Source organism: Hemiscyllium ocellatum, chromosome 34 (assembly GCF_020745735.1).
Source record: "Hemiscyllium ocellatum isolate sHemOce1 chromosome 34, sHemOce1.pat.X.cur, whole genome shotgun sequence".
Lineage (NCBI taxonomy): Eukaryota > Metazoa > Chordata > Chondrichthyes > Orectolobiformes > Hemiscylliidae > Hemiscyllium > Hemiscyllium ocellatum.
The window spans coordinates 32,949,966-32,973,891 of NC_083434.1; the positions used below are offsets into that span (position 1 = coordinate 32,949,966).

Genomic DNA, 23,926 nt, shown 5'->3' on the forward strand with positions numbered 1-23,926 from the left:
CTGACACTCCAATGAGAGAGTGCTGCACTGTTAGAGATGTCATCTTTCAGATAAGACATTAAACCAAGGTCCCAGCTATCCCCTCAAATTGATGTAAAAGATCCCATGGACCTATCCCCAGTGTCTTGACCATTTTATCTCTCAGCAAGTATCAAAAAGTTGATTATCTGCCCATTGTCACATAGCTTATGTGTGTGAACTTGTATGGAAATTGTTTAGCACATTCAAAAAGTACTTAATTGATTGTGAAGTGTTTTTAGACATCTTACAATTAAAAAGATGCTATAGATGCAAGACTTGCTTTCTTTAACACTCTGGCAGTATAAGAACATCATTCAAATACTCTCCAGAACATGAGTGAATTTGATATCAAGCTTGAGGGAGAAGGAAGATTCATACACAAAATCAAAATTTAAGTGAGACAATCTTTGAAGGGATGAGTAATCAATTAAAACCACAGTAAGATGAGCAATAATGTAATGAGTAATTTACAGATCAACAATGGGAAGTATTCAAAGAATTAGTTATACAGATATAAATTATTCAATAAAGAGCCAGTGTGAGACTAAGAGGTAAAAGGACCACAGAATTTAATTGTTTCTAAAAAGAGAGGCATGTTATTAGAACCTTTTGCCTTGCACTTGTTAGGACAAATGCAAGAATGCCGAATTTCAAATGATCACAATAATGTATACTCCAGGAGAAAAAGGAACAGGTTGCTTTTTGAATTACCTAGGAATTTAGAATGGCAGTTGCCTTCTCCATGGCAAGGCCTCAGCCAATCATAGAAATATCAAAAATAGATGCAGGAGTAGGCCATTCAGCCCTTCAAGCCTGCTCCACCATTCAATATGATCATGGCTAATCATTCAACTCAGTGTCGTATTCCCGCTTTCTCCCTACAACTTTTGATCCCTTTAGTCCTCAGAACTATATCTAATTCCTTCCTGAAAATATTCAATGATTTGACCTCAACCACTTTCAGTGTCAATCTGAAAGAACTCAACAAGGTTATTGCAGATTAGATTCCCTACAGTGTGGAAACAGGCCCTTCAGCCTAACAAGTTCACACCAACCCTCTGAAGGGTAACCCACCTGGACCCATTTCCCCCTGAATAATGTACCTAACAATATGGGCAATTTAGAATGGCCAACTCATCCAACCTGCACACCTTTGGACTGTGGAAGGAAACCCATGCAGACATGGGGACAATATGCAAACTCCACACAGATGTTTGCCCGAGGCTGGAATTGAACCTGGGTTCCTGGCGCTGTGAGGTAGCAGTGCTAACCACTGTGCCAGCAACATGTCCTTTACAGCTATGCTACAGGGCAAAAGTTCTACCTGTGTAGTTAATGCACTGCAGTGAATAATGAGGAAAAAGACTGCATCAAGCTAAATTAAAAGGCTCATAAAACTGTAATGGAAGATTAAAATCCAGTCAGCTGGGTGAGCTTTGAAAAGAAGCTACAAATGGCTATAAGGTAGGAGATCAGAAATTGAATAAGAAAGACCCTGAGAAACGATTTGCTCGGCTGGGACGACCTCTTGAAAAAGATGGTACAATCCTAAAATCTGAGCTATGTCATTTAGGAGGAGAGTCTGAGAATATCTCTTTACAGAAAACATGGTGAAAATCTGGAACTGTCCTCCAAAGAATAGACAACAGACAATAGATGCAGGAGTAGGCCATTCTGTCCTTCGAGCCTGCACCACCATTCAATATGATCATGGCTGATCATCCTTAATCAGTATCCTGTTCCTGCCTTATCTCCATAACCCTTGATTCCATTATCCTTGAGAGCTCTATCCAACTCTTTCTTAAATGAATGTAGAGACTGGGCCTCCACTGCCTTCTGGAGCAGAGCATTACACACAGCCACCACTCTGTAGGTGAAGAAGTTTCTCCTCATCTCTGTCCTAAATGGCCTACCCCTTATTTTTAAGCTGTGTCCTCTGGTTCGGCACTCACCCATCAGCTGAAACATGTTTCCTGCCTCCAGAGTGTCCAATCCTTTAATAATCTTATGTGTCTCAATCAGATCCCCTCTCAGTCTTCTAAACTCAAGGGTATACAAGCCCAGTTGCTCCAGTCTTTTAGCGTAAGGTAGTCCCGCCATTCCAGGAATTGACCTTGTGAACCTACGCTGCACTCCCTCAATAGCCAGAATGTCTTTCCTCAAATTTGGAGACCAGAACTGCACACAGTACTCCAGGTGTGGTCTCACCAGGGCCCTGTACAGCTGCAGGAGAACCTCTTTGCTTCTATACTCAATCCCTCTTGTTATGAAGGTCAGCATGCTATTAGCCTTCTTCATTACCTGCTGTACCTGCATGCTTACCTTCATTGACTGGTGTACAGGAACACCTAGATCTCTTTGTGCTGCCCCTTTACCTAAATTGATTCCATTTAGGTAGTAATCTGTCTTCCTGTTCTTGCCATAAAAGTGGATAACCCATACATTTATCCACATTAAACTGCATCTGCCATGCATCTGACCACTCACCTAACCTGTCCAGGTCACCCTGTAATCTCCTAACATCCTCCTCACACTTCACCCTGCCACCTAGCTTTGTATCATCAGCAAATTTTGCTAACGTTAGTACTAATACCATCTTCTATATCATTAACATATATTGTAAAAAGCTGTGGTCTCAGCATGGATCCCTGTGGTACCCCACTGGTCACTGCCTGCCATTCCGAAGTGAAGCCGTTTATCACTACTCTTTGTTTCCTATCAGCCAACCAACTTTCAAGCCAATAGTACTTTGCCCCCAATACCATGCGCCCTAATTGTGCTCACTAACCTCCTAAGTGGGACTTTATCAAAAGCTTTCTGAAAGTCCAGGTACACTACATCTACTGGATCGCCCTAGTCCATCTTCAGAGTTACATCCTCAAAAAAATTCCAGATGATTAGTCAAGCATGATATCCCCTTCATAAATCCATGCTGACTCTGACCTATCCTGTTACTACTATCCAGATGTGTCGTAATTTCATCCTTTATAATAGACTCCAGCATCTTTCCCACCACTGAGGTCAGTCTAACTGGTCTATAATTTCCTGCTTTCTCTCTCCCAGCTTTCTTAAAAAGTGGCACAACACTAGCCACCCTTCAATCTGCAGGTACTATCGAATTCTGGAAAATAATCACCAACGCATCCACGATTTCTCGAGCCAACTCCTTCAGTACCCTGGGATGTAGACCATCAGGCCCCGGGGACTTACCAACCTTCAGACCTAACAGTCTCTCCAACACCAATTCCTGGCAAATATAAATTCCCTTAAGTTCAGGTTCTTCAGCTACTGTTACCTCAGGGAGATTGCTATAGGTTCAATTGATTGAAATGTTTGGACTCCCAAGAGATATGGAGTAAACATGGCAAAATCGGTTTGTCAGAACCAGGCAGCTCCATGTTAATTTGCCAGATTTGGTTTTCATTAATTATTTGTGCTGAATTTCCATAGGAAAAATTGTACCCCCTCTATGTTGCTTCTTATCAAGTAAGATCTGTTCATTATCAGTATGCACCAGAAGCAATTCCTGTCAGCTTGTACCTTTCTTAACATCACAAAGCTCTCTGACATTATTTCTACCAAACTGATATTACACCTGATAAAGCTACAGACATGTGGTTTCAGTAGAAGTTAGTTTGTTATATTTTGTGCAAATATGCACTGAAGTGAAAGTTCTGTTTTAAATGGGCAGTTTTCCGAGCAAAGAAGAAACCAATAGGAAACTATTGTGTAGGTTTGCCCTGAAGGTAAAGCCACCATAGTCCCACTCTCTCACTGGAGAGATATGACTGGTGATGGTTTATTCTGAGGTCACCACACCTCAGGCAAGGGGTGAAGCTGAGACTATAAGATTTTCATGTTAACTGCAGCTAGTAGTACTGAATTAAACCCATTCTATTGGCATCAATGCTACATTATAAGCCTGCTGTCCAGCCCACTGAGCTAAACAACACTGCATATATCACTTGGGGGATGAAGCTAAAATTGTGCCAAACATGTCACCTCAATCAGGACAATTGGGTGTAAAAAGCAAAATCATTTAACAAATGCAAACTAAGATCAGCTGAAGAAATGGACAGTGATGACATGACATTGTTAACAGAGGAGTGTACAAGAATTACATCTCAGCAGAACAGAAATAAGTCAAAGAAAAAGAAAGGAAAATCTGTCAAAAAGACCGAAATATAAAACCATAAAGAAACATGGCTATAAAGGATGGAATTGCTCTACAGTAAGTAAGAAGTAAAGTCAGCATATACTTGCCAGACTCTAGGGGTTGCTCTCTCATTAGAGAGAGAGAGAGAGAGGGGCTGGGGGGGTGCGTGGGGGAGGGGAGATGATTGGGTGTAGTTTAACCAGAGGGTCATCAGGCCTCAGGTGAGGGGTGAAGTTGACAAAGTTCAAATAGGAAACAGCACACTGTTGCAGCAATTGGGGACAATCTTCCCTTCTGAAGAAATGGTAACTTTGATTTCTGTCCACAGATACTGCCAGACCTGCTGAGCTTTCCCAGCAATGTCTGTTTTCGTTCCTGTCTGCTGTGCCCAAATCAAGGCGCTTGAGAATTACTCTCCCTGAACTCATTGACTTTAATTTTACTCATGCTCCAAATCACAAAGTCCAACCTTTATCGATCAGAGCAATAATACAACAGGCTACTGTCCATCGTGAGGAAATTCAGAAGCATAGATAGTTTAGTGGAGCAGGCAGACAGATTGCAGGCAACATTAAATCTGTTGAGTAATGCATTTGAGAGCACAAACAGAGAATGAGAATGTTCATTAAATACATTAGACTGATGAGAGACCCAGGAGTTCAGTGATTAAAAAGTAACAAGAAAAGACAACAGCCTCTTGGATTTTGTGAACCGAAGTGTAGATTCCTTTTTTTATTGATTCATGGGAATTCATGGGAGTTGCTAACTAAGCCAACATTTATTACTCATCCCTAATCACCCAAAGTGTAGTTCAGTGCCAACCACATTGCTGTGGTTCTGGAGTCACACCTAGGCCTGACCATTTACTCAGATTTCTCACATTGCATCATGAGCTTATATGAGGTAAATGGAATTTGGAGGTGTAAAGTCCTGGTGGAACTAAAGTGAAGCATCAGTGAGATGCTTATTAGTAAATGCTAACTGATATTTCAAAAGGAGATTGAAGTGTTGTAGCTATAGTGACAGTGCCAAAACATTTCAACTGAGAGAGAGAGACAGGGCGGCACGGTGGCACAGTGGTTAGCACTGTTGCCTCACAGCGCCTGAGACCCGGGTTCAATTCCCGACTCAGGCGACTGACTGTGTGGAGTTTGCACGTTCTCCCCGTGTCTGCGTGGGTTTCCTCCGGGTGCTCCGGTTTCCTCCCACAGTCCAAAGATGTGCGGGTCAGGTGAATTGGCCATGCTAAATTGCCCGTAGTGTTAGGTAAGGGTATGGGTGGGTTGCGCTTTGGCGGGTCGGTGTGGCCTTGTTGGGCCGAAGGGCCTGTTTCCACACTGTAAGTAATCTAATCTAATCTTAATTATAACATTTTACAAACTTCCACAGACTTGTATATACGAGAAAACCATCAGTGATTTATATTTCTCAAAGTGTGGAAACAGGCCCTTTGGCCCAACAAGTCCACACTGACCCTCTGAAGAGCAACCCACTCAGATCCCTACACCAAACACTATGGGCAATTTAGCATGGCCAACTCACCTAACCTGCCATTTTTGGACTGTGGGAGGAAACCCACACAGAGAGAACATGCAAGCTCCACACAGATAGTTGGCTGAGGTGGGAATGGAACCCAGGTCTCTAGCACTGTGCAGCAGCAGTGCTAACCACTGTGCCACCCTGCTGCCTGTGATTGCATGCAGCTTTTTGTTATGCTAGGTTGGTTTAAACAGCTGAATTTCAGAGACCAGACCCAGACTATCAGAAACGCACAAAAGGTTTGCCTGAGCATCCGGATATTCATTACTTTTTCGAAATAACTGATCACCTGCTCGATTGTCTGATCTTTGCTGCCAAATTCACAATGTTTATTTGTGAAAGATTCAGATGTTTCAAATGTCTGTAGTTTCAGCTATTGGAACTTAAAAGGGTATGGCTGATTTTATTGTCCTGCAATAGAAAATCTTTTTTGTTATTAAAAGCTCTTTTGTACATCTATCTTCACTGCAGGTTTCATGGCTTCTCTACAGTGTGTCGTGAATCTTTTGAAATTCCTTTTAATGATTCAGTCATGTAAATGATCTAAAGCGCAGTGAATGATGGCTCTTTATAAGTCTAGCTTGATTCTGTGAAAAATTGCAGGGAATAGGTTGTACCTATCTCTGCAAAGGACTCAACTAGGGAAAGTTAGATGCAGCTTTGTGACTTGAGATCCCCAACACAACTCATAGGCTTGAAAATCAGAAACTCCTGGGAATGTGGTTGAGGATCCCTGAATCAGGTCTAGCCCACCAGTTTCAAAAGTCGTTCTGACTCAGAGAAAGTTCAAGTCAAATTTGCCATAAAAGGGAGAATTCAACTGACTGTGACATCGATCAACCTTAGTAATATGTACTTCAGAGGTAATCAGCACTAAATGCGGTCTATAAGTCAAGCAGTTCAGTGGACTGTAAGCACAATGGATTTAAGGGTGAGAAAGAGGGAGGAAAGGAGAGATGCTAGCGAAGAGGTAAGAGAACAGTAAAGAAGGAGATGGGGGGCACAGTCGAGGGGAAGAGGAAAAAGGAATAGCAAGAGTATAGAAAATCAAAGAAGGAAGATCAAGATGGGCAAAGAAACCATGAGGAAATGATTCAGTGGCCTCCCACTTCACCATACAAGAGTTTTTAAAAAAAGTTCAGCATGAGCTGCGGGCATCGCTGCCCAAGCCATCATTTATTGCCCATCCTTAATTTCCCAGGATTAAGAGTCAACCACATTGCTGTGGGTCAGGAGTCACATGTAGGCTAGACCAGGAAATGATGGCAGTTTCCTGTCACACCTCCCTGGCAACCAGCATTTCCCCATCGGCAGCACAAGAGTTCCAGGGCTCAGTGTGCAGACAGAGACTTGAACCACAACCATTAAAAATGACTGACTGAGCGAGTCAATGAAGGCTTTTTAACTGTAATGCCTCCCTTGGATGGGACACACCACATTGCTTAACAACTGAGCCAACTGCAAAAATCGATGCAAGTCAACCTTTCTAGTTTACTGCAGGTCCACTCTCAACCCAAGCAATACATGAACCTTCTGTAGGTCTTCTCTGTTTCACACTTGCACCAACCAAAAAGCAGCCCACATTCCAAGTCAGCAGGAGGAGCTTAGGAGAAAGTACCGGGGAGATGAGGAAAATGCAATAATAACTCAAGGCAGGAACTTTCTAGACATAATGCAAACAAAGTGAAAATAAATAGAGAAAATAATGAAACTAAAGATGTCAGTTTCCAGGTTGCTGGTTTTTGCTCCTAGATTTTAAGAGAAGTCTATGAAAATAATGTAGGCCTGAATTTTACACTGGCAAAGGTCACCACCACAATTCCTCACCCTTGTTGTAGATGTCAGGCTGACACTCACTGCACCCTGATCTGCCGATAACCGTTAGATGGCTCCCTCCATCTGTTTATTTTTCTTTGAGACCGCTTTTGGCACTAATCAATGATTATTTGCCCAAGTGCTGATAATGTCTGATATTGATACCTCACAAATTTGGTCGATTGAGATTTTGATTGTGTTGCAGGAAAAGCAGATTTTTTTTCTCAAAAATGAATGGGTGATTTTGAAGCATTTCCGGACTTGCCATTATAACTCAAGGTTCATTGCTTTCGAGAGTGTAGACTGGGTGAATGGACTTGGAAATGCCATACGTTGGCATGGAGAGTATACGCGACCAATGGAGCATGCATATGGTCATGGATTTGTATATAGTCCAAAAGGAACCATTGAGGGTGGGTGATAGCATGAATTGCTACAGACCATATAAGGGGCCATGGGGATTTTGTGAGTGTGTGGATGGTATGAACTACCATGGAGGAGTCATGGAGCGTGTGTGTGTGTGTGTGTGTGTGTGTGTGTGTGTGTGTGTGTATAGGAGCAGGAGTTGGCATAAGCTTGTATGGAAACCATATGGTGTTATTGTTAAGGGCGTTTGAACTTACTTTTCCAGATGCACAAGTCCTTGAGCAGCTGGGATCAACTCCACAACAATGTTGGATCCTGGAGATCTGAAACCCCACAATGAACTGGCCAGCTCAGATTTGCGGGGTGGGTAAACATCACCTACCCCCTTATCCTGTGCTACCAAACAGTGAGGGCACCAAAAATGGGGCAGAAACCTCTTTGCAACCTCACAACAATCTATGTTCTTGCTATTTACCCTATCAAAACAATTAATTATATTAAAGACTCTCATCTCATCACCTCATAGTTATTATGTTCTCAAGGAAGTGGATCCAGTTAATTCAACATTTCCATCTGGGGATAATCTCTCAGTTCTGGTACCATTCTGTTAAATCTCTGATATACCTTCACTAGCTGAGAGAGAGCCAGTTAACTCAGTTGGCTGCATAGCTGGTGTGTAGTGCTAACAGTGTGGGCTCAGTTCCCACACAGACCAGGGTTACCATGAAGTTCTTGCCTTCTAACATCTCCCTTCATCTGAGGTATGAGTGACCCTCAGGTTAAGCCACCACCAGTCCTCCACCCCTCTCTCTAATGAGAGTATAGTCTTATAAATCACTGGGACTATGATAACTTGACATTCACCAGCATATCTATGCTCTTATCATTGCATAGAAACCACAACTGATCACAGTACAATTGAACCAAAGTTCTGTCAGGCAGTGAGTCTCAACCTGTTTTGGCATGCCCCCCCCCCCCCCCCCCCCCACCACCCCCCCTCAGGAGCTCTTCTCAGGTTCCAGGGCCCCACTTTCAATCAGGGATACAACACAAACAGATAGACAGAAATTAATTTATTGTTGAACACCAGGAAAACTTGAACATTCTGCCATACTGGACAAAACTTTAAAAAGACTGTATGAAATTACACATCTCTCAGGCCTTAGGCCATCCTTGAGGTTGGTGCTTTTCTACAAGTTTCATGATATCAGGTTCCAAATTGGACAATGACAATTGGAGGTCACTTCTTGTTGCAATATCAATTCTGTTCCTGTATTTTGTCAAGGGAACTACCCAGGAGGGAAGCTATTGACTCCAAAGAAGGTTGTTGATTGGATATTTCATTAGTTCAGTTACCAGAGCCTCCATAAACCCCAGGGGTTCCCCTTCCCACAGTTTTCAGTCTGTAACCCCCTTCAAATGTGCCAGGGCCCCTAAGGGGCCATTTAGTGCCCACTGAGAATGGCTGTTCTATACAAATGAAATGCGTCTTGTTTTTTTTTCTATTCATCAAGAAATGAAACTTTTTTTTAATGGCCTTATTAGCCCATGTTGCTATTTTTAATGAGCTCCCAGCTCCATCTATTCTACTATTCAAGTTCTGCATTTGTTTCCAAGAACTATGTACCCTCCTTTTCAGCAAATGTACATCTCAGTTTCTATATTGTCAACAGCTATTGCACTGAACTGTCAGGCAACTCTTTAAGTAAATCATGGTTGAAATAAATGCGTCAGTTCCAGACTTAGGTTTCAGTTGATTTTATGCTTTGACAAAGTTGGAAAGCAGCAAACATTTTGAATACACAAGAGAACAGAGTATATATACATATCTATTTACAGGCATTTCCACATTTTACTCAAACATTTGAATACTGAGCTAGATGAAAGTGGATGAGTCATGATCAGCAGAAGATTGCGAACGAATTGAGGAGGTAAAATCCCTGAAAGGAAGAGCTGTTTTATATCTCAGTGATGGGGGCAAACAGCTTTTTAGAAGGCTTTGGAGATAGAATCGAAATTTTTCACCCAGAAATGCATAAATGACTGGGTTTAGACAGCAGTGTACAAATGCAATGGATCCAGTTACTTGCTGGGCAATCAGTAGACATATTCGGAACTCACAGCCAGTTAAAACATTCTGTTCTCTCAATGACTCCAGCAACATCACAATGTTGTATGGTGTCCAAAATACAAAAAACACAATGACCACAGTAAATATTAATTTGATAGCCCTGTGTTTCTTATAGCTTCTGTTTTTTTGCAGGGTTTGAATTATTCTTGTGTAACAGAAAACCATGATAGCCAATGGAACACAAAAACCCAAAACAATGGCTTTGGAAAGGTTGAAGAGATTCCAATTTGAAACATTGCCCTGTGGAAAGAAAGTATGACAAACATATCTTTCCCCATCAGATTGGATTGTGCTAAATATCATTGTGGGAAGAGAGGCAAACAAAGCTACACACCACATCACTACACTCGAAATGATCCCATTTCGAACAGTCCTAGTCCTGACCGAGAATACAGCGTGAACGATTGCAAGGTAGCGGTCTACAGTTATCAAGATTATGAACATTGTGCCACCAATGTAGCCCAGCTCATAAGCAGCAGAAACAATCTTGCAAAAGGCTTCTCCAAAAATCCATTGTTTTGCAGCATAATATGCCCAGAAAGGAAGTGTGCTCACAAACAGCAAGTCACACAATGACAAATTTAAAAGGTAAATATCTGTCAATTTCTTAAGACGTCTATGTTTTAAAACAGCCCACAACACAAGCGTGTTCCCTAGTAGACCAAAGAGAAACACGAGGGAGTACAGGACTGGTAGGAAGGTTGCACCAAATGTTTTTGCAGATTGCGTATCACATGGGGCATACTGTTCTCCATAGTCGTAATTGTAGTCACTGAACGTGCTGAACAGATTCTCAGTTGTGTTCATCCTGTGATCCATCTTTCCATAAACTAGAGGGAAACAAAGAGCAGTAAGTGATAGTTATCACTGAATTAGTTCAAAGGCAGTTGAGGTTTCAGAGCGATGTTACTATTTGGTGAATCTTCAATTCGTCCTGGCTAGTAACAGTGATAACCAGGAATATGATGTTTCAATATATTTTAGTTAGAAAGGCTAACGCACTGAAATGGGAGAATTAATTCTTCAGATGCGTTACAGTAATAACGTTCACTAATTAATAAGGTCTTTGAAAAACTTCCAGACAAAAAAAATCAAAATAAAGTTACTTACAAGCAGCACTTAATTTCCTCTCAGACAGGCAATTATATATTCTCTCAATATCCACAGAAATGATGGCCAGAGCACTAAATGCTGCAGGGTTTCACTAGAAAGATGATATTAGTTTAAAATGACAAAGAGGAAGTGCAACATTTCCTGTCTGACTGATTTGCCAATCACCTTATAATGTTTACCCACTTGTTATGAAACCCCCCCTCAGCCACTTAAAAAAAATCTCTTTATTTCTCTTTAAAATTTCATGATTTTTATGGCTTCACCTTCTCCAATTCAATGAGAACAGGACAGCTTCCCTGATCTATCCAAATGTCTGTACTTGCTCATCCCTGAATCATAAGGTAAATCTTTGCTTTGCCCATTCCCAGGACTTTCTCCCTCCCTTCCCATTCCAATCTTACAGCCAGGCTCCCCAAAGGTTCAAATATGAAGCCATGTTTCCCATGGATTTGGAATAGCTTCTTGATTTTGTTCTCTTTGCCTCTGTTTACAAAGCTCCAAATCCCACATACATTCTCACCTGCTTCCTTCAGTTGTCCAGGCATCTTCAAACATTGGTGCACAAGCACCTCCAGGCCTCTGTCTGCTTGCAGCCCTAGAATGGTACTATTTAATATCGTCAGAGAAATAATTGTGGAAGGAATTAAATGAGAACACCCAGCCATGATGAAACTGGGCTAGAGATGTGCGGGTGAAAGGAAACCTGTCCTTCCACATGAGATGAAGCGGAAGGTAAAATTTTAGAACTTTTATTTAGAATGTTTCAGATATGGAAGGTGGGGTCAGTGGTTTACAAATTGCCACTTTTGCAGTGTATCGTGTGCTTTGTGCCTTAAATAATGGATGAATTAATGCAGATTATTATGTAATGGCTGGAGAACAATTTTCTCACTTTTTGAATTGGTATTTGTGACTAGAATGCAGGCTGCATGAAGGATTCGGATATCTGGTTACTTTGATGTGAAAAATCATACAACACCAGATTATAGTGCCAACAGGTTTATTCGGAAGCACTAGCTTATTCCAAGAATAAGATTGTAAGACACAGAATTTATAGCAAAAGTTTACAATATGATGTAACTGAAATTATATATTGAAAAAGACCTGGATTGTTTGTTAAGTCTCTCATCTTTTAGAATGACCGTGTTGGTTTCAATTCTTTCATACGTAAATCGCAAAACTTTTTAAAGTTACATTCTCAAGTGAACTTTAACAATTGGTGTACAAATTCACCTCACAAACCTGTATGTGTATGTGTGCATGTGCATGTGTTTGGACACAACTACATATATAAGTTTGTGGTGTGTATTTGTACTTGCAGAAATAAATTTTGCTTTGTTCAAATACTGTTTGAGTCAATGTAAGATTCTGTAAATCTATTTCTTAGATTAGAATCAGTGTGACCATTGTGGCACGGACAGTCTCACACAGGGCAACTCATACCTTCAATGCATTATCTGGGCCGACATGACACTAATTGTTAAAGTTCACTTGAGGATGTACCTTTTAAAAACGTTTTGCGATTCATATATGAAAGAACTGAAACCAACATGGGCATTCTAAAAGAAGAGAGACTTAACAACAATCCATGTCTTTTTCAATATATAATTTCAGTTCCATCACATTGTAAACTTTTGCTGTAAATTCTGTTTGTTACAATCTTATTCTTCACAATCCCCTGATGAAGGAGCAGCACTCTGAAAGCTAATGCTTTCAAACAAACCTGTTGGACTATAATCTGGTGTTGTGTGATTTTTAACTTTGTACAGCCAAGTCCAATACCAGCACCTCCAAATCATGGTCACTTTGAGTAATTGCTGTCTCTTTTAGCACTCATCCTCAGTTTCCTCAACTTCCTTCCCACCTCAGCAGGAAAACTTCAGAGGTTTGACCATTAGGAGGTTTTAAACTGAAGGCATTATAAAGATTCATTGCACCAATGTCAGGGTAGGATTTGAACAGGAAAGAGCTGACATGTGGATCGTATGTAACCCCTGAACTGTTGGTAAATGGGTGTAAGTGGATGCTCTTAGCACAGTGGCTCTCGCCTTTTTACAATCTTCATGCCAGGCCACGGTCACATCATTATTCCAAGGCAGCACTCTCCTTATTCTTTAATATTCCCTCAGGAATGTGGGGGTTAGGGTAGCATTGATTGCTCATTTCTTGCACTGGAGAAGGTGGGGGAAAGTCACTTTCACGAGCTACTGAAGTCCATGTTCATGTATGTTCACCCACACTGCTGTTAGGGAGGGAGTTCCTGGATTTTGACCCAGAGATGGTGAAGGAACAGAGATTTGTTGTTTCAAGTAACGTTATTGGGTTGGCTTGGAGGGTAATTCACAGGAGGTCATGTTCCCATGTAACATCTGCCCTTGTCCTTCCAGTAGGTAGAGCTCATAGGATTGGAATATCTTGCTGAAGAAGCCGTGGGTGAGGAGTTGCAGGGCATCTTGTAGATGATGCATACTGCTGCCAGTCTGCACCCAAGGGTGAAGGGAGTAAATAACGAAAGGGGTGAAAGCTGTCAAGTCTCTGGGGTATTTTTGGAGTTCACTGATCCAGGCCAGTGCTGAGTACATAGAACATTACAGCGCAGCACAGGCTCTTTGGCCCCCAATGTTGCATTGACCTGTGGAACCAATCTGAAGCCCATCAAACCTACACTATTGCATTTTCACCCGTATGTGTATCCAGTGACCATTTAAATGCCCTTAAAGTTGGTGAGTCTACTACTGTTACAGGCAGTGCATTCCATGGCCTACAACTCTCTGAGGAAATAAACTACCTCTGACATCTGTCCTATACCTGCCTCCCCTCAACTTAAAGACATGTCCCCTCATGCTAGCCATCACCATCTGAGGAAATCTTATTTCACCATAATCCTGATTTATGTCTTGTGAATGGAAGAAATGCTCTGTGGGATTCAGGCTGTGAGTCAATTGCCACAAAGTTACCAGCATCTGACCTACTTTAATGACCAGAGCATGTATGGAGATGGTCCTGTTGAGTTTCTGTGAATGTTGCCATTTATCAACCCAATCCCAAATGTTGCTCACATGCATAAAGCCATGCTGACTATCTCTAAACTGTCCTTGCCTCTCCAAATGCATGCAAATCCTATCTCTCAGAGTCCCCTCCAACAACTAATGCACCACTGATGCCAGACTCACCAGTCAAAAACTTCTCCTCGCAACCTTTCTAAAAAAACCATAACATTAACCATCGTCCACTTCTCTAGCACCTCACCCATAGCTGTATCTCTGTTCTGGACCCCACACTTTCTTCCTTAGCTTTCAACAACATCCTTGGATATCCCTGATCATGTCCTGGGGTTTCATCCACGTTTATATATCTTAAAACCTCCAGCACTTCCTTTTCTGTAATGTGGATAAACGCTCCAAAAATGGCATCACTAAAACCTATACAACTGCAACGTGATGACCTAACTCCGATACTCAATGGTCTGAACAGTGAAGGCAAGCGTGCTAAACACTTTATTTGCAACCCTGTCTACCTGTCACACAACTTTCAAAGAACTATGTACCTGAATCATAGGTCTCCCTATTCAACACACTTCCCATTAACTGTATAATCCTACCCTTGTTTGCCTTAGCACAATGCCTCTTCCTGGGTAATTAGGGATGAGTAAGAAATGTTGGCCAAGTTAGTAATGCCCACATCCCATGAATGAATAAATGGAAATGATTACGTAAAAACAAAGACTGCAGATGCTGGAAACCAGATTCTGGATTAGTGATGCTGGAAGAGCACAGCAGTTCAGGCAGCATCCGAGGAGCAGTAAAGTCGATGTTTCGTGCAAAAGCTCTTCATCAAGCCCTTCCTGATGAAGGGCTTTTGCCCGAAACGTCAATTTTACTGCTCCTCAGAATCTGCCTGAACTGCTGTGCTCTTCCAGCATCACTAATCCAGAAAATGGAAATGATTGACCATGTTAAGCTTCAGACAGGGAGCCACACCAACCTGACCTGCTTTGTGCCAGGAATTTGGCATCTCTATTTTCTGCCCCTGAACGCTTGTTGAATTATAATATTTATATCACCTCTCCTCACTTTTCCTTCCAAATTTCATCAGTTCGTCTGTAATATATCTGTCCATTTCACTAGTTTGCCTGTGTCTAGGGAGGGAAATCTAGGGTTTTAACCCACTGAAGGAACAGTGATATATTTCTAAGTCAGCATGTTAAGCAGCTATCTATCTGTTGCCCTTGTCCTTTTACATGGAAGTAGTCATGTATTTGGAAGATGCTGTCCAAGGGTCTTTGGTGAATTCCTGCAGCGCATCTTGGAATTGGTATATATTTACACATGTAAGCTTACTAGTTACCTGGGAAAAGTTAAATGATTAAAACCTACTCCATCTCATGTGTCATTACTAAATTAAATTAACCCGCCCATCTCATATCCTACCCACCTGACATCATACACACCAACCCACTTGGCTCACTACTATCCATCGCCCTACGAGCATCCAACATCCCCACCTACCTGCAGAATTCAGCCATTGCTATTGAAAAAGGGGTCAGTTGTTACGAGAGAAGAATGCCACTTTACATACCTTCCCTTCTGCGTGTCACCTCTCAGTTTTGCTATCATTCTATTCAATCTTTGCACCTTTACCAGTGACTCTGTAACTTTGTCATCTTACGGAGATGAAAGCTGTTCACAAGGATGGATAAGCCAAAGATGGATACAAGTACAATATGGTTCCAATGATGCTGGAAATGTTGAAAATACTCCACAGGTCTAGCAGCATGTGGGGATATAGAATCAGAGTTCACTTTCATGTTGTGATATTTCTTCAAAATTGGAAGAAGTTAGAAATGTACTGTAGATTCTGGCATTTAAGAGGATTTCATTTTATTGACACCAAAATGCCTGTTTAGGCTCTCACATGGTGTATAAATCAACTCCATATTTGATCCGCTAATAAACACATGTTTTGTTCAATATTGACATTAGTTGATCTTTATCTTTCAGCTCAGAAACACAGATCATGTTTAGGGTTGTACTACCTTTATAAATCAATTTATGGCATCAATCAGGCCAGGGGGCTGATGCTGGAGTTGATAAAGCATGGCGCTGGAAAAAGTACAGCAGGTCAGGCAGCATCTGAGAAGCAAGAGAGTCGATGTTTCACCCAATCCTGAAGAAGGGTTGTGCCTGAAACGTCGACTCTTCTCAGATGCTGCCTGACCTGCTGTGCTTTTCCTAGCACCACACTTTATCAAATCTGAGTCTCCAGCATCTGCAGTCCTTACTTTCTCCCGGGTAGGTGATGTCAAACATCAATAGGAGTGTACAACACAGAACAGGTAGCACGTGATGATAAATGAATCTTCCTATGTAAGGAGGTTCAAACCTAGTATCAGGTTAACCTTGACATCTGCTAATTTCTCAAATATAACTGATTTATGAACACATTGCTTTTACTATATTCTTTCATGGTATGTGGGTATCACTGGCAAGGTCAGCATTTATTGCCCATCCCTGAATACCCTTAAACTGAATAGAGTTCTTGGCTATTTCAGAGAGAACCACATTGCTGTGGATCTGGAGTCAAACGCAAGCCAGGTAAGGGTAGCAGATTTCCTTCCCTAAAGGGAATTAGCAAACCAGCTATGTTTTTATGATTAATTCTACTTCATGACACTATTAACAAAATAGCTTTCAATTTCAAATGTATCAATCTCATTTGAATTCCACCAACCACCATATTAGGCATTAAATCTATATCTCGAGAGCAGGAGTCTACCCTCAGGGTATCTACCCCTGTGATAATACCACAATGCCACCTTCACTTATTGTTGGCTAAGTACTGATGTGACAAAGGAAGAAGGAAGAATCCACCCTGGAGCAAATGCTCCAGACAAAATATGTCATGTGAAAGCAGCCTCTGGACTCATCTTCAGAACAGTGTACAGTACATGAGTGAGTCTTCCAAAGTAATAAGAAATGTTACATGTACAATATGTAAGGTATATGACAAATATAAAGTATTTTGGATGACTGGATTTTGAACTAGTGACATATGGAATTTGATGTATGTGAAGAGGATTATTAATTAACTTGTAAGCATTTCCATAGCCATATTGATTAATTTTTATAAAGCAATCTGAAAGAAGTAATTTTCAGAGATTAATGGGAACTTGTTTTCATAAGAAGAGCTGCTACAAGCAAGTAAAGTAAACAGAAGTGAATTAGGCCTGTTGTTTACAAAGTTCAGGACAATGCATTTTTTTGTTGGTTCAGGGGAAGCACAGATTGCTTGGAAAATGCTTTTGGATTTCATTTTGGCAAGTTCATAGTTGTTTTGGAACATAGAACATAAACAATACAGCACAGTCCAGGTCCTTTGGCCCTTGATGTTGTGTCAACCTTTATCTTATTGTAGGATGAAACTAACGTACATACTCTTCATGTGCCTATCCAAGAGTCGCTTAAATGTCCCTAATGTATTTGACTCTACTACCATCACTGGCAGTGCATTCCACTCACTCACCACTCTCTGTGTAAAGAACCTACCTCTGACAGCTCTCCGTAACCTTCCTCCAATCACCTTAAAATTATGTCCCCTCGTGATAGACATTTCCGCCTTCAGAAAAAGTCTCTGTTCATTCTATCTATGCCTCATTTTGTACTCCGCTATCAAATCACCTTTCATTCTTCTTCACTCCAATGAGAAAAGCCTTAGCTCCCTTGATCTTTCTTCAGAAGATATGCCCTCCAGTACAGGCAACATCCTGGTAAATCTCCTCTGCACCCTCTGTAAATCTTCCACATCCTTCCTATAATGAGGTGATCAGAGCTGAACACAATATTCCAAGTTGGTCTAACCAGGGCTCTATAGAGCTGCAGCATAACCTTGTGGCTCTTACATTCAATCCTTCTGCTAATGAAAGCCAACACACCATATGCCTTCTTAACAACCCTATCATCCTGGGTGGTAACTGTCATGGACCAGAGCAGACACCCTCAAAACATTTCAAGAAGTTAGTCCAAACCCTTCCTTTGCTAGCTGTTTTAAGCAGGTGTAAAGCAGTTATTCCAGGAGAAATGCCACAAGTCAAGCCACTTAGTTTTATACAAAACAATTTATTTACAGAATTACTGAATGAAACGCAAGCAATAGAAAACAGAATACAGAATAACTTATCCTATCCGAAATAGATTATCCCAACTTAATGATGCTGTTCCAAATACTTGCAACAATCCTCTTAAACATCTCTTGGCACATACAATAAAATCAAACACAGGGTCTTACAGGAGAGGAGTCATATAGAGAGCACCAGCCTGGACCTGCTTCTTTGAGTTCAGCAGTTTTTCCACACTACCTCTAAAATCCAAACCACACCAGAGAAAGGCTGAGCTGGGAGCACTGGCAACTCCCCTTTCATTGTACAAGTGTTCTTTTTATAAAAAACTTGAAAGCCTTCTGCCTGAGGCAGTATCTGTTAGCAATTATCAAATTGGTCCTAAAACCCTTCAACCTCCAGACTTTTCAGAGTCTGTGTCATTTATGACCTCTCTGAAAAAAAAAGTCAAGGACTGGATAACCTTGTTAAAGGAAGAGCTTCATCACACAACTTTGAGGGATCTGTGGATGTGGACCCCAAAATCCCTCTGTTCCTCCACTCTGCCAAGAATCCCAACCCTGTTCTACATTCAAATTTGACCTTCCAAAATGAATTAGTTCACAGTTTTCGACATTGAGCTTCATCTGCCCAGCTCTGCATCCTGTCAATGCCCCATTGCAACCTACAACAGCCCTCCACACTATCCACAACTCCACTCACCTTCGTGTCCATGGCAAACTTACTAACGCACCCTTCCACTTCCTCATCCAAGTCACTTATAAAAGTCACAAAGAGCAGAGGTCCCAGAACAGATTCCTGCAGAACACCACTGGTCACCAATCTCCAGGCTGAATAGTTTCCATCTACTACCTCTGTCTTCTACGGACCAGTGAATTCTGCATCCAGAGAGACAGGTTTCCCTGTATCCAATGCCTCCTTTCTTTCTGAATGAGCCTATCATGGGCATCTTTATTAAAAACCTTGCTAAATTCCATGTACACCACATCTATTGCTCTACATTGATTAATATGTTTTGTCACATCCTCAAATAATTCAGTAAGGTTTGTGAGACATGATCTGCCTCTCAGAAAGCCATGCTGACTATCGCAAATCAAAATATGGTTTTCCAAGTTATCATAAATCCTGCCTCTCAGAATCCTCTCCAGTAATTTGCCCACCACATACATAATATTGACTGGTCTGTGATTCCCTGGATTATCCTTATTCCCTTTCTTGAACAAGGGAATCACATTCTCCACCCTCCAATCATCTGGCACTATTCCAGTTGACACTGAAGACGCAAAGATCAAAGCCAAAGGCACAGTAGAAATCTCTCCCCTTGCTTCCTGTAGTAACCTAAGGTATATCCCATCTGGCCCAGGGGTTTTCTCTTTCCTCATATTTTCCAATGTTTTCAGTACATCCTCCTTCTTAACATCAAGTTGTTTGATCATATCAGTCTGTTTAATGCTGTCCTCAGAAACATCAAGGTCCCTCTCAGTAGTGAATACTGAAATAAAGTATACAATAAGGACCTCCTCTACTTCCTCTGACTCCAGGCACACGGTTCCTCCACTATCCCTGATCGCTTGCAATCCTCTTATTCCTCACATAAGTATAAAATGCCTTAGGGTTTTCCTTAATCTGACCCATTAAAGCTTTCTCATGCCCCTTCTAGCTCTCCTAAGTCCATTCTTCAGTTCCTTCCTGGCTACCTTGCAACCCTCCGGAGCCCTGTCTGATCCTTGCCACCTCAACCATAAGTAAGCTTCTTTCTTCCTCTTGACTAGATGTTCTACGTCCCTTGTCACTCAAGGATCTTTCACTCTACCATCCCTTCCTTGCCTCCGTGGGACAAACCTGTCCAGCACTTTCAGCAAGAGCTCCCTAAACAACGTCCACATTTCTGTTTTGCATTTTCCTGAGAACATCTGTTCCCAATCTAGGCGATCCAATTCCTGCTTATTAGCATTGTAATTCCCCCTCCTCCAATTAAATACTTGCCCATATCGTCTGCTCCTATCCCCCTCCATAAGTATAGTAAAGGTCAGGGAGTTGTGATTGACATGCTGTCCCCTGAGATCTGACACCTGGCATGGTTTGTTGCCAAGCACCAAATCCAATATGGCCTCCCCTCTAGTCGGCCTATCTACATATTGCATCAGGAACCCTTCCTGGACACACATGACAAAAACTGCTCCATCCAAACTATTGGAACTAAGGAGGTTCAAATCAATATGAGGGAAGTCAAAGTCACCCATGACAACAACCCTGTTATTTCTGCACCTTTCCACAAACTGCCTCCCAATCTGCTCCTCGGTGTTTCTGTTGATATTGAGGTACCTGTAGAAAACTCCCAATAAAGTAACTGCTCCTTTCCTGTTTCTGACTTCTACCCATACTGCCAAGCAGATAAACCCTCCTCGATGACCTCCCTTTCTGCAGCTGTTACACTATCTCTGATTAGCAATGCCACTCCTGCACCTCTTTTACCTCCCTCCTCTTTCTTTTTGAACCATTTAAACCCTTGAACATCCAATAACTATTCCAGCCCCTGTAACATCCAAGTCTCTGTAATGGCCGCAACATCATAGCCAAGTACTGATCCATGTTCTAAGTCCATCACCCTTATCCCTAACATTTCTCGCATTAAAATAGACACACTTCAACCTTTCACACTGACTGCAACTTTGCCCTGTTAAGTGCCTATCCCTCCTCACAGACTCTCTGCACGCTGTATTTGCCTGTTCACCAGCTACCCCATCCTCTAATCCGTAGCTCCATTTCCCAACTCCCTGCCAATCCAGTTTAAGCCCTCCCGAAGTACTCTAGCAAACCTCCCGCCCAGGGATATTGGTGCCCCTCCAGTTCAGGTGTAACCCGTCCTTCTTGTACAGGTCCCACCTTCTCCAGAAGGTATCCCAATGATCCACGTATCTGAATCCCTCCCTCCTACACCAGCCCTGTAGCCCTATGTTCATCTGCACTTGCTCTCTGTTCCTAGCCTCACTAGCCCGTCACACTGGGAGCAATCCTGTGATTACTACTCTGTTCATTCTGCCTTTTAGTTTCCAACCTGTACTCACTTTTCAGGTCCTCATCCCTTTCCCTACCTTTGTCATTTGATACTGGTATGTACCATAACTTCTGGCTGCTCTCCCTCTCCCTTAAGAATCCTGTAGACTCGATCCGAGACATCCCAGACTCTTGACTGAAGTTTGTTGTGTAAGACAGTTGGTCCTAAAGAAAGGAAAAACATTAGAAATACTAACAAATAGGTTACTTCAATGTAGGGAGTTTGGTTTTAGTTAATTCTTTGAAGCTGAGAAAGTCTATGTTCAGTTTTATGAAGGTGTGAAGACTCAAGAAACAGGCAAGAGGATTCTCCAAACTGTGGATTGAAACCACAGGTGTGTTCAGCTGGCTGTGTGAGAAAGAAGGAATTCTATCCGGTATTTGAATATTATCAAGAAATGCTGCTGGGATTATAGTATTGCAGTTTTCTATATGCTTCAGAATCTTTAAACTTGTGTTAGATGAAAATAATTGCTTTATTCTAACTGATTTTCATTTCTTCTGGATACTTCTGTTTCTTATTCAAAGGTTTAGCAGTTGACCTATACTGAATCTACTGCAACAGCTTTTAAGGAATGAAATGGGAATGATGGTGGGGGATAAAAGGGAAGGTCTGTCATAAGGTGGAAGCTTGGGGATGGCAAATGTCATAAGTTTAAATGGTGCAAGGCCAAAGAGTGCATGAATGGGAGATGTGTCCGGGGAAGATGTGAATGGCAGAAAGATGAATGACTGTAGATCAAAAAGAAAAGCCAAATTAAAAGCAAAAGCTGCACAGAGCATGAGATAACTTTGGGGTCATTGCAATCTAGAGCCCAGAAGGCTTTAAAATGTCCATACAAATGCTGACATCCTGCCCCTTGAGCTTGTGTTGAGCTTCACTGGACAGAGATGTCAATGTGAGAGCAAAGTGGGGAATTAGAATGGCAGGCCACTGGAGATTTGAGATCATGTTTGCAGACTGCATGGATGTACATTGCGAGTAGATTATTCAGTCCACCTGTGGAGACCACACTGTGAGCAGCAGCTATATTATATTCCTTGAAAGCATTACCCCACAAATCATTGTGAGCAGCTGGAAGAAGTATTTGGGGCCTTGGATAGTGAGAAAAGAGAAGGCAGCATGGAAAGTGCCATATTTCCCATATTTAAATAGAACATTGTCGTGAAAAAGAGTTGGAATTTTGGAGGTGTAGAGAAGTGGAGCAGGACATTATGGAGGGAATGATATCATTTGAACATTGAGAAGGTGAGGAAGATTTGTTAAGTAGCAGCGTCATGCTAAAGGTGGAGGATAGTCCATTGTAAACAGAGGTTGGTGGAGTAAAGATGAGAATAAGGGGAACTGTGTTACATTGCTGGGAATGGCAGGGAAGGTGAGAACAATAGATTAGACAGATGGCCTTTCAGCCATACTGAAGGACAGTGTTCATACTTAAAAAAACTGATTTGCTTCTCTGACGCTTTTACGATGTTATTTGCCCATGCCATTACTTTTAGCTCCAGCTTACTCTGTCAGTGTATGCAGTTTGAACACTTATTTCTGAGAAGTATGTGGCCTATCTATTCCTCTAAATAAAATGTACCAGACCGCAACTATCTGTTTTGTCATTGTATTTATCTAGTAGCGATAATCAAATATACCATATGAACAACAAAGGATGGGTCAGATTACAGGATGAAACCTATTGTTCCTGTAACCCACAGTTCCAGAGAAAACACATCAATTTTGTCACATGTAGGGAAAGGATTTGATATCCAAGAGCACATTGGATCACCTAGTCCTCAGTACAGGAGCAGATCACAATTGACTGGAGCTACTAAATTTGTCATTCCAAATTACAAGTTTGAATTTTGGCAAAATTGATTTCAACTGCTCCCTTTAGGCTGAAGGATAAAGTTCAAATCGGCCCGATTGGATCTTTTATTTTACTAGATTGATTACACAATAAGAGTATAAATTTTAGCCGATCCAATGTTTGGCAGAATCATTCAGCACAGGTGAAGGCCATTCGATCCACTATACCTATGACAACTCTTTGGTAGAACTTTTCCCATAATCCCACCCTCCTGACATTCCTTTTCTATTTCAAGTAGTTGTACAATTCCCTTTGGAAAGTTACTCCTGAATTTGGTTCCAACTCCCCCTCGGGCGGATCACAACTCAATGCCATATTTTTGACAGTTATATCTGTGTTATCAACCCTACCTGATTGACCCCCATCTCCTCTGTCAGCCATCTTCATATTTTGAACGTCTATTAAAATTTCATCTCGGCTGTCTCTGGTGCAAGGAGAGCAAACAGAGTCGCTGCATTCTCTCTGTTGACATGCGGCCCTCGACCCCTGGTCCTGTACTAGTCAATCTCTTCTGCTGCCTCTCGGAGGCCTGGCCATCCTTTCTAAAGTGTGGCACTTAGAACTGAATACAGCAGTGCCCTTGGGGCCGACGCAGTCTGAAACGTTTACCATAACATACCGGCTGAATAGTTTCCCTAAATACTAGGGGTCAGTTAGCTCAGTTAGCTGGACGGTAGGGGTAAAATTCAGAGTGACACCAACAGTGACTGGCTGAGGTTATCATGGCAACCCTGCTTTCTGAATCTTGCTCGAGG

At 41.7% G+C, this 23,926-nt stretch overlaps 1 protein-coding gene across 1 annotated transcript; it reads right to left on the reverse strand.

Moving 5' to 3' along the window:
• Positions 1–9,773: 9,773 nt before the first annotated feature.
• Positions 9,774–23,536, reverse strand: LOC132832163 (C-C chemokine receptor type 4-like). Its single transcript, XM_060849911.1, has 4 exons — positions 23,522–23,536; positions 21,351–21,477; positions 11,662–11,736; positions 9,774–10,858 (listed from the first exon to the last, which is right to left on the reverse strand). Exons 1-4 carry the CDS (start codon positions 23,534–23,536, stop codon positions 9,774–9,776), a joined length of 1,302 nt encoding a protein of 433 aa, XP_060705894.1.
• Positions 23,537–23,926: the final 390 nt, after the last annotated feature.